Raw genomic sequence first — 12,262 nt, 5'->3', positions numbered from 1 at the left:
TTGTCTGCCAGTTTTCTTCTTCCTGTCTTTTATGCAACCTCATTTGGTGTTGTCTTAGGGCTCTTCCACACAGCACCTAAAATGTAGGTGGCTACATGAATCAGCATGGTAAATCTGCACTGATTTAATGCTACAGACCAAAAATACGTGTTAAAAAGGTCCACCTTATCCCGATTCCGGCCAGAACGTGCATCACATCACGATATAATTATCCCTGCAATCAAGGAAAACATGTGATTTCCTTCCCTCCTCCCTATGGAGACTTCTTCAACATACATCCACTTTTAAAAAGTCCAAAAGAGCTGATTGCTGATTGGGCTGTAAAATGGACACACAGCTGCTTTAAAGAAAGCACAAATAGAGAGCAGAGCTTGAATAAACAATTGGGAGAAGAGAGAAATCTGGCTGAAGGTTTTTTTTAAAAAAATCACTCCATTATGTGTTGAACCGCATATCCACACATGCAAATCTGCTTATATTTATATTAAGATATTTGCATGTGCACATATACAATCCAGTGCATAATGGAGAGATTTTTTAAAAAACAAAACAAAAAAACCCTTCTGGCAGACGTCCCCCGTCCACCCTTCATCTTGTTCCAATACAAAGGAAGCCTGTGAGGATTTGGTGCCATTTCCTGACCAAGATGAAGAAGATTTGGATTTTCTCCCAAGTCAGCAAGTTTTGCAACCCTTCCAGATGCCTCATGTTGACATTTCCGAGCCAGAGCCAATTAAGGATGCCCTTGAAACAATGTCGGCTCTCCCAGATTCTCTGGAAAACTTGGCGTTTGATCGCAGGGCATTTGTGTATTCTGACAGGTCAAACAGACAGAGCCTCCAGAGAAGCGCCAGATTAGCAGAGCGTGGTGACTATGGTTAAGCCCAGTTCTCTTGGGAAGAATTGGGGAGTTAGACACCTGGTGTAAACTGAAACAAGCTCAGTTTTCTTGGGAAGTTTTAGGGAGTTTATGCACCTGGTTTGGGGGAGCTTATGAACTTCAATAAAAGTGTTGTGTTAAGAATTTGCCTTTGCGGTGACAACTTTACATCTCACTATGAATCATCATTGTTTCCAGCTCCTGGATTCCAAGCTGCAGTTTGGACTGTGTTTCAGCTCCAGAACTCCTAGTTCTTGTCTTGACTCGAAATCCTGTCTTTTGACATTTATTCAAGAGAACTCTTCTTGCTACTTGCTCTTTTCCCCACTCAAACTCAGGCGGAGTTTGAGTGTGTTTCGATTTCTGGATTTTGAACTCTAATACTGGACATAAGACTTATACTTATTGGACAAAAACTGATCTTTCCTGAAAGGTCATTTGCTTCTTCAACTTTGCTGCTTAATTCCTTTTGGAACCTTATTTGCTTTAATAAAGATATTATATTGTTATTGGTCTTTGTGTTGGTTTTCGGTGCTCCAGCTGCCTTGGGCGTAACAATTCCCCTAATCCCTGGCCATGTGGTTGTATGGAGAATCATTTCACAAGATAATATTGGAAAATTTCTCCCTGTAAAGACCTTAAAAGTATACTGTATTGCCATAATTGAGAGGTTATGGCAGTGAATATCACCAACACGATGCTCACTAATATATTCCCAGTATTTTGCAGCTTAGGTGTGCTTCTGGATCCACCACACCAAATGACAGCCCAGATAGGTCCAATTGCTATGAGTCATTGCAATAAAGTTGATCGTAGAGCTGCACCGATATGCAATGCACACACTACAAGGTGGACTACTTCAACATATATTAGACTGCTTCTGTCCCAAGTATGGAAACTTCATTTAGCACAAAGCATGGCCACCAGGCTGGTTACTAGTGAATCAAAGAGTGATCATATTATGTCCATATTAAATTTACTTACTTACTTACTTACTTATCATATTTGTACCCTGCCCTTCTCAACCCCATGGGGGACTCATAGCAGCTTCACATATCAGCAACAATTCAATGCCATTAAAACATACAATTGGTAAAAACATCTACATTAAAAACAGAATAAAAAAACAGTTACATTATTTATTAAAATCACATAATCCAATGGCGTAGTCTAGGGCCATTACAAATGTCAATTGCATAGATTCTTTGTCCATTTATTGCACTACAGTGATTCTCCAAAAGTTTGGTAACATAGCAATGTTTAACGTTCTTCCTGAAGGCTAAAAAGGAAGCAGCTGATCAAATATCACTGGGGAGGGAGTTCCATAGCTGAGGTGCCACCACTGAGAATGCTCTGTTCTCATCCTCACCAACTGTGCCTGTGAAATTGGTGGGACCGAGAGTAGGGCTTCCCCAGAATATCTTAATCTTAATTTCACTGTCTGCCAGTTAGATTCCTGACAAGCTATAAAGTATTGGCTGCTTTACCTTTAAAGCCCTACCTGGTTTGTGCCTAGGTTACTATGGAATCACCTTCATATATTCTACACTAGAAGTTTTTAAATAGTCCTCCACAGAGCCCTTGGGGCTCTGCAGAGCACAATGAGGGTCTCTGTGGTTTCCTCCTCCTCTCTCCTCCTCCCCCTTCAAGCTTTCCCTCCTTTTTCCTGTTCTTTCCACACCTCACTCGCCAGCAAAAGCCTTTTTCCCACACCGCCTTACCTCCAAAGCCCCTTTTTACCCGCTTTCCTTTTCCCAAAAGCCCCTTCAACTCGCTTTCCTTGTCTCCAAAAGCCCTTTTCCCTTGCCCTCAAAAAGCTTTTTTCCTCACCTCCCTCATCGCCCAAATCCTTTTTCCCTGATCTTGCTTGCTTCCAAAACCCTATTTCCCTCCCACTGCTCAGGGGTGCTTTGATTTTGCTTTTCCTGCATGGCAGAATGGAGTTGAACTGGGTGGCTCCTAGGGTTGCTGCTATTATTATCATCATCATTACAAAGACTGGGTAGCCATCTGTTGGGAATGCTTTGATTGTGCTTTTCTTGCATGCCAGAAGAGGGTTGGACTGGATGGCCCCTGGGGTTGCTGCTATTATTATTGTTATTGTTGCTGTTGTTGTTGTTACAAAGGTTGGGTGGACATCTGTTGGGGGTGCTTTGATTGTGCTTTTCCTGCATGGCAGAATGGGGTTGGACTGGATGGCTCCTGGGGTCTTCCACTGAAATTGTTGTGAATGCGCCTTCGGAGACTGTGAATGATAGTGGTGGGATCAGGAGAGGAAGGAAAAACCCTCGCGAGGAGGGCTCATTGGAGGATTTGTTTAGGAAAAGGGTCAGGGAGACTGATGGAGAGTCTTCTGAGGAGGATTCATGTGGGGATCCTGAGGTGGAAATGGATGCTGGGGAACAGGTGTTAACGGAGGAATTGGGCACGGACTGGGCACAGGCACCAGAGATGCTTGGGGACGAATCGGGGCCCATGGATACTGCTGATGCTGTGGAAGCTTGGGTGTCTTCAGAAGCAGATCCCATTTGGTCTGCTTGGATGAGTGAGAGGGGGTCCACAGGTGTGGATAGAGTTGGGCATGGGCAGGATGATTGGGACTCTGATGAGGAATTTGGAACATCTGACCCAAGGGCATTGGCTGTGTGGAGTTCTGATTCAGAGTAAGAAGTTGAGACACCTGCTCTTTGGGCGTGGATAGTTTGGAAGCCCAGGGAGACCTGGATATATTGGGGTTGTTTGGCCATTATACCTTGCGTGTGGCAAGGTGTTGCTGGGCGCCATTGGGTTTCCTGTGTGTGTTACTGAAGACTGGACTGGGACTTTGCAACGGATCTGCTGTTCGCCCTTGTTGCTTTGGCTCTCTGTGCCATTTCGTGTTGTGACCTTCTTGGATGACTTCAACCTCTAGGACCTTGGACCTTGGACTGGAACTTGACTCGGCTTTGCTCTTCGCTCTCAATCCGTGGCTTGGCGCCGTTCTCTATTCCGTGGCTGTCTGCTGTTGCTGACTACTACCTTCACTCCTGATAGCGACACTGTCTGCTTATCCTGACTTTGGACCGGCTTGACGACGTTCTCCCGCTCTGCTCCTTTAACTCCTGGCTTGGCGTTTGCTTCTGCAGCAGCTTGGTGCTACTGGTTTATCCCGACTTTGGACCGGTTTGACGACGCTTTCCCGCTCTGCTCCTTTAACTCTTGGTTTGGTGTATGTTCAGCAGCGGTTGCTGTGAACTCACCAGTGTCTCGCTGTTTCGCTGGCTTTGCTACTCTCAACTGGGAGTTCCCTAGCTTAGTTTGGGCGTTTGTTTGTTTTGAACTCCTATTTGTACTTTTGAGTTTTGGGAAAGGTTTGTGGGCTTCAATACTACTTGCTTTAGTTCATGCCTCCGTTTTTCAGCCCATTGTGAACTTTTGGGTCAAGTTCTAGAACTTTAAGTTTAACCCGGATTATATCTCTGGCTAATCCGGATTATTTGCCAGTTTTTGTTTTTTAGGGTTTTACCCGCTTGTTCTACTTAATAACACTGAAAGTTAAGTGTTTTAAGTCTTTTTAGTTTGTTGAGCAATTTTTTGGTCTGTTGCTTTAATAAACTCTATTTTGCTCTCTAATTGGCGTCTGACTTTTGACAGAAATACTGTTAGTTTATGTTGATCAAAACATTTGCCCATGCCTGATATATATACATTATATAAAATATAATATAAAAACATTTCTTGTGGCTCCACAAGAAACCTTTGCTTGAAAAAAAGGCTCCGCAGCTGAAAAAGTTTGAGAATTCCTGATCTACACTGTAGACAAAAGCTCTTGTAGCATGCCTATTTTAAAGTATGGATTGATTGTTTTAATACCTTTAAAAAAAACTGATGATAAGTTCTTTTATTTGATAATTGATCACAACATTCATTTACATTATATTACTACTAGAATATCTCTTTGGACTGCTATAACCTGTATTTATTTTTCCCTATACTGTATTTTGAAACCAAATTTTAGTAAATTGTTTATAACAATTTCCACTTCACCAAAAATGAAATATATTTTATGTAATGGCTTAGATCTAGATTCACATGTTGTCTAAATCCACTGGAATCAAAAGTTACTTTTAATTACTAACTCAAGTTTCAGAGTTTTCTATGGTTCATTTTAAGATATGACTAAATGTGGCTATAAAAAGGTAAAGGTAAAGGTTTCCCCTGACATTAAGTCCAGTCATGACCGACTCTGGGGGTTGGTGCTCATCTCCATTTCTAAGCCTAAGAGCCAGTGTTGTCCATAGACATATCCAGGTCATGTGGCTGGCATGACTGCATGGAGCATCATTACCTTCCCGCTGGAGCGGTACCTATTGATCTACTCACATTTGCATGTTTTCGAATTGCTAGGTTGGCAGGAGCTGGGGCTAACAGCGGGCGCTCTTTCCACTCCCGGGATTTGAACCTGAGACCTTTTGGTCCGCAAGTTCAGCAGCTCAGCGCTTTAACACACTGTGCCACCAGGGGCCCCAAATGTGGCTATAACACAGCACCTAATTTCATAATCTATATGTTTGTACTTAATGTAGAACAGCTGCAGCACAAACATATTCAGCAGCATGCTAAACAATTGGTAAGAGATGAAAGGAAAACAACTTATTTGCATAATGTAATGCCATCCTAGAAAGCTGAGACCTTCTGAAAGTATTCACCATACACTCCAAATGAGACAACAACTTACTGTCCTTATAAAGGGATTCAGAATTTAGAAACAATCCTTCATGAGCATGAAGTGAAGGTTCAAAAATCAAATGTATTATCATCCCACAAAGAAAAGGAAATGTAACTTCAGGCTTTAGTACCATAACATTGCTATTTGGAAAAAAAAAATACCAACCACAACTAAATTTCAAAATGAGAGAGAGTAGAATTGAATGTGTTTGAGTAAAGCTCTGCTATAGTGTTTGACTTGTGAGTTGCATACACATAATCTGAAGTCATGTCATTGTGGACTGAATCTATATAGTTATATTAAACATATTGTGCGCAATTTATGCACAGTTGTGCTTTTATTTATTCAAATGGAAATCCAAAATACAATATGTGTCTGTTTCAAGTGGGGATCACATACACACATTTGCCAGATGATGTAGAAGTCAATAACATCCTACATTGATAGTGAAATACATAATTCATTTAAATTGTGATATATCAGGTTTGTATGTATTAAAAACATGCTTAAATTGTTAATTTAATCAGGGAGACACAAACTGAAAACTGCAGTGTTAAAAGTACCACAACCATGGGAGGTCAAAGCAATAAAGAAGAGTAACCTTTTTATACACCTCAGTTAATAGCTTTCCCTTCCTATCTGTTTCAGTAAGAGACATCATTCCTCTAAGCTGGCTAGACTTTCCCCCCCCCACCAAGTTCTACAGCTCCCTATGTCATGCAGTAAAGTCCTAGAGATAAAATTTGAGGATTCATTCATTAAGCCCTTTCCTCTAAGGGATATAAGCAATTTTTATAATCTCCCAGGGGAATTCAGTGATGATATTTTGTCAAACTGTGATAAGGATGGGTTAAACTGCTTTCTTCTTCAGACTGTATTCATTTATAGCACACAGCAATAGCTAAAGGGTTATTACTCAAACTTGGAAGAAATGGGGCCAAAGGGATATCCATCATTCCAAGACCCAAGGGCAAGAAAGCATAGAGAAAATAAATCCTTACTTTTTAAAAAAGTAATGTACAAGGGAAGGCCACAAACAAATCGTGTTAAAGAGCTTATTCTTAATTGAAAAACCAATAAGGATGAAGGTAAAAGACCAAGGCGCACGCGCGCACACACACACACACACACACACATATTGAAAAGAAATGATTCTTTTGTTTATTTAACATTGAAAGAAATATAAATTCTAGTATAGTATTACCTAGAAAGAAGCAATGCTTCATCATCTAAACAAAAAAAACCCTGGAAAGTGTTAATCAAAAGCAGCATTTGCCATTTTTACACTCTAGTATGGGAGAAATTTCCATGCCATAATGTTATATTTCAATAAAGCATCGAATGTTCGAAATTTTGCTCACCAATGCAACACTTTGAAATCACGTATTTGCCTTTATTAAAATGCGACACATGAAGATTGATTTGAAAAGAATAATTACTCATTCAGTGACTACATCTTTAATGTAATGTAACACCTTATCCCAAAAAGTTTGATTGACAAAAATTGATGGGGTTGAGACTGCCAACTAAAACTTTATAAAGCCAAAATCAATCAAATTGCATCTATTTAAACACTGTCTATATAAAGATCCATACATATTTCCACCTATAGCTGCTGGTACAGAAGAAAAAGGAAGATAATTTCTGAAAAATTATCAGTGGCTGATCAACTGCTGCACGATATAGCAAATGCATAATATTGCTTCACAATACAGCTACTATAACATTTATTCAGGACTTCATAGGGATGTGGATCTGTGTGATTCACTTCATCTCATAGATTTTTGCACTGCTGAATCCAAATTATGGTGTACTTAAAATATAGAAGAATGCCTTATGGAGGCAATGTTCAATATGAGTATAATCAGTAGATAAGACTTTCTTTTTGAATATATTATATTATAGTCTTACTCATCCTTCTTGATGGTCATGACTTCAAGGTCATCACACTGTCATAAAATGTATGGCATAATAAAATAAAATAGATAAAAACAGGTAAAACAAAACAAAATTACTATGAATAACAGTGTGATATCTACTTTTTGAAACAATCAGTATTATTAACACTGCCGCCACAGATAAATGTGTAAGGCAATCAGACCTTTTGAATCCTTTGGACTATAATATTCTAATTCCAGCCATGATGCTCAAGAATTTCAGCAGTTTTTTGTTGTTAGAGAAAATGGAAGACATCTACATAGAGTTTTATGAATAGATGTGCAATTGTAGATTTTGTTCATATGCTGGAGAGCATAAAATACATTGTTCCTTCTCCTAGTCAACAATTTATCAAATTTGAAGTTAAGGAAGAGAGGAATGTCAGGACTACATTAAGTTCTGTACTGTTTTGCTCTCCATGCACTAGTCAGACATCTAGATGAATTTTTCCAGGATTTTGCACAGTATTATCTTCTGTTTTGCAACATAATGAAAAAAATGAGATTTTCTCATAGTTTTGCAATATTTACAGATTTTGCATGCCTAATTCTGTGACTGGCTTGACCTTGAAGGAGCTGGGGGTGGCGATGGCTGACAGGGAGCTCTGGCGTGGGATGGTCCATGAGGTCACAAAGAGTTGGAAGCAACTGAATGAATAAACAACAACAAATCTGCACAGCAACACCTACATGTTTTAACTTGTGCAACCTGAGTACATGGACAGGATCCTTGGTGAGATGAGAGCTACCACATGTATTCTGGATTCTTGCTTTTCCTGACAAATCAAATAGGCCAGAGGGGGACTGGCAGAGTGGATGAAAGTGGTGGTCAAGGCCTCCTTGGAACAAGCCAACTTGCCTAAAGGATGCAGTGGTGAGACCTATATTTATAAAGCCATCCCTGAACCCCTCCCTAATAGGCAATTATTGCCCAGTGTCTAACCTGCCTTTTCTGAACAAGGACTTGGAGCGTGTAGTGGCCTCCCAACTACAGGGATTTCTGAATGGAACAGATTGATCCATTTTAATCTGGTTTCAGGCCTGGTTATGGAACAGAGACAACTTTGGTCACCTGTCCAACTAAAGCCAAGGAAACTGTCCTGATCCTAAACCGGTGTCTGTCATGTAATGGGCTGGATGAGAGCAAATAAATTGAAGCGTAATCCAAATAAGTTAGAGGTACTTCTGGTCAGTTGGACAGTAGATCAGGATATAGGGATTAAACCAGTGCTGGATGGAGTTATTCCCCCCCTTCCCCAAAGACACAGATCTGCAGTTTGGGGGTCCTCCTGGACTCAACCCTGAACCCTGAGGTCCAGATATCTGCAGTGATGAGGAAGGCCTTTGCACAATTAAAACTTTTCTGCCAACTGCGCCTGTTCTTTGAGAAGCCAGATCTGGCGACAATGCCTTAGTTATGTCCCGTATGGATAACAATGCCTTAGTTATGTCCCGTATGGATTATTGTAACAGGCTCTAATTGGGACTGCCTTTGAAGAGTGCTCAGAAACTTCCGCTGGTCCAAAGAGCTGCAGCCAGGTTGCTCACTGGGGCTGGCTACAGGGAGCAGGCAATCCCCCTGTTGCAGCAGGTCTACTGGCTGTCAGTCTGTTTCTGGGCACAATTCAAAGTGCTGGTTATGACCTTTAAAGCCCTAGACAGTTCAGGTCCAGGCTATTTGACTGATCACATCCCCTTGTATGAACCTGCCCAGGTCCTGAGATCCTCAGGAGAGACTCTTCTCTCGGTCCCACCTCCATCTCAAGCTCAGTTGGTGGGAACAAGAGAGAGGGCCTTCTCAGTGGCCGTCCCTCAACTCTGGAACTCCCTCCTTCCTGTTGTCCTTCTGGCAACAGGCTAAAAACCTTTTATTCAGACAGGCTTTTATAATGAAGGTTTTTAACATCAATTCAGGGTGTACTGTGGTTTTTAACTTTGAACATGCTGTGATAGATTTTAATCATGATTTTTTGTTCTGTTTGTGTTTAATTCTGTTTTAATATTTGTATATTTGTATATTTTAAATTGTATACTGTTTTTATGTCAAGCTGCCTTGACTCCCCTTTGGGTGAGGTCAAATGGGGTAACAACAACAACAACAACCAACAATAATAATAATCGGTGTGTTTCGTGGCAGAATATTTCCTTTTAGATACCATGTCTGGAAGATGTTAATACTGTACTCACTATTCCTGTGGACTGCTACTCTGTCCAAAAGCATGCCCATAAAATTTGTCAAACTATACTGGGAAATAACTTTAATTTATCTGGCAAGCAATCTGGTGTTGGAGGAGAGGAAAAGGGTGTAGAATCCTTCAACAACTGCTTAATATCCCTTCTCAAGATGTCAACAGCTTGTTTCACACATTTTCAAATGTGACATGCCAATTTGTTCTAATACAAACTGGCTCATTACCACCTGTGGCTTAGTTTGCTCAAGAGTTACAAACAAAAGTTTATCGCCATATGTTTGAACCAGATGATATTTGAGCTTAAATCTGTGTCTCTTGCCTTCCAAGTCTAAACCATATGTTCTGTTCAATACACACAATGAGAGTACTCGTCCTTGAGAGATGCTCTTTTGTCTACTAAGCAGACACATTTTGACAGGTAACATTACCAATTTGTTTCATCACTACTTTTTAATTCTATGCTGCCTTTTACATTTATTCATATAAGTGTTATCATGCATATCATGGATTTTTGGAACACTTTTGCTTTAAATGCATTGTCTGTACCTAAGTTAACATTTTGGTATAATTTTTCATACTTTTATAACTACTTAAATATCATTATATATTTTAAACTGGTATCAACTGTATCCCATTGGTTGTTGAAAGGTGAGTTAAAATCGACATCAATCATATTCTTTCTGTAGGACTATTGTAGCTAAGACACACAAAAATATTAAGACCACTAAACACAATTGCAATAAGAAAAAGGAAAGACATCAAGGTTTGCATCAAAGTTTGAAAACATCAGCTGGCATGCTTGGGTAGTGCCAATATGCCAGCAGGGCATAAGGTCCCGACTCCATAAATGAAGCATATTTTTGAAGCCATGATATTTGTTTGTCTTAATAACCATAAAGTTATATAACTATAGAATTTTGAGGGATTTTGAAAAACTAAAATTTCTTATCTCTCTGTATGAGCTGACCTGAACGCTGAGATCAGGTGGAAAAAGTCTTATGTCAGTCCCAGCACCATCACAAGCATATTTGTTGGAGGCATGAGAGAGGACTTTCTGAAGCTGGATGAACACTGCCATATAATTCTGTTTCTGAATCCAGATTATCTGCTTTGAACTGGATTATATGAGTCTACACTGCCATATAATTCAGTTCAAAGCAGATAATCTGGATTCAGAAACTGGATTATATGGCAATATAGATGGGGCTGCCCCTTGGCTCTGAAATTGCCACCTCTTTGTTGTCCTTCTGATGGCAGGGTAAAACCTTTTTATTCAGACTGGCTTTAAAAGCATAAATGGGCTAGGAGTTGCCCAGTTATTTTTAACAGCTTTCGTATTTGTATTATACCAGTATTTGAATGGAATTGGTTTAATAATTGAATTACTTTAATTCATTTTAAATGTTTACCTCTTGTATGTATATTTTAACTTTATTGTTTTTTAAGTTGTTAGCTGCTTTGTGCTCCAATCCTGGGGGGAAAACAGAATAATATTAACAACAATAAGATAACAACTATAGAAGACTCATCGTATGACACTCTAGATTGGGCATTTGGGAGTGAGCAATTTGTCATCCTCTATATTTAGTAGAGTTTCTGTCATGTTTTATCCATTGACTACACTGGTTAGCATTGATACAACCTAAAATGTAAGAACATGCACAGGACCGAAGTTTCCCACACTGCAGTCTATATCATTCCTCTATGCAGCCATTTGTCTTTCTCTGCACTATCAGAAACAGACATATACAGTCAGTTCTCCATATCCAGATAGTCTGCATCCATGGATTCAACCAACAAAATCTCAAAATATTTGAAGAATATTTGAAGAAAAATAATCCCAAAAGCAAATCTTTATTTTGCTGTTTTATACAAGAGATGACATTTTAGTACATCATTATATATAATGGGATTTGAGCATTCGTTGATTTTAGTATTCAAAGAACTGTATTTAGAAGCCTTTGTCAAATGCTTGTAGTTATAATACTTGTAGATGTCAGCATAATTAATTATTTTAGATGATGGAACTGTAGATCACTGCCTAAAATGTTCACTACCTTCCAAAAGAAAAAAGTTTTTTTACTTAGAGCAACTTCTTTGCATCTCTCCTCATTGTGTGGTTATTGGTTTCCAGAACTTCCAAGACAGGACACTTCTGGATGAGCGTGCAGATCTGGTGTGCATAACGGAGACCTGGTTGGATGAAGCTGGGGGGGGGGGGGGACGTTAATCTCTCCCAGCTTTGTCCTCCAGGCTACTCCATGCAGCACCAGCCCAGATCTGGAGGGTGGGGAGGCGGGGTCGCAGTGGTCTTTAGGGATTCTATCTCCCTGACCAGGTGCCCCATCCTGAAGTCAACCACTTTTGAATGTGTCCACATGAGGGTAGGTGACCAGGACAGAATAGGGATTCTGCTAGTGTACCATCTACCCTGCTGCACTACAATCTCCCTGCCTGAGCTAGTAAGGATGATCACAGGCCTGGCGTTGGAGTCCCAACAGCTCATAGTGCTGGGGGACTTCAACATCCACATGGAGACCACCCT

General features: G+C 40.1%; 1 protein-coding gene across 1 annotated transcript in view; it reads right to left on the bottom strand.

Annotated features, from left to right (window-relative positions):
- Nucleotides 1-1,700: 1,700 nt before the first annotated feature.
- LOC134297423 (probable serine/threonine-protein kinase DDB_G0267686) overlaps nucleotides 1,701-12,262 on the bottom strand; it is a 335,395-nt gene continuing 324,833 nt past the window's right edge. Inside the window, exon 2 of the mRNA XM_062974979.1 lies at nucleotides 1,701-3,632. Within this exon, the coding sequence (XP_062831049.1) occupies nucleotides 2,716-3,627 (912 nt within the window). The 5' untranslated portion in view covers nucleotides 3,628-3,632 and the 3' untranslated portion in view covers nucleotides 1,701-2,715. The remainder of the gene's footprint in view (nucleotides 3,633-12,262) is intronic.

Source organism: Anolis carolinensis, chromosome 3 (assembly GCF_035594765.1).
Source record: "Anolis carolinensis isolate JA03-04 chromosome 3, rAnoCar3.1.pri, whole genome shotgun sequence".
Lineage (NCBI taxonomy): Eukaryota > Metazoa > Chordata > Lepidosauria > Squamata > Dactyloidae > Anolis > Anolis carolinensis.
The sequence above is the reverse complement of the archived record's forward strand: the minus strand, read 5'-3'. Positions and strand labels throughout refer to the sequence as shown.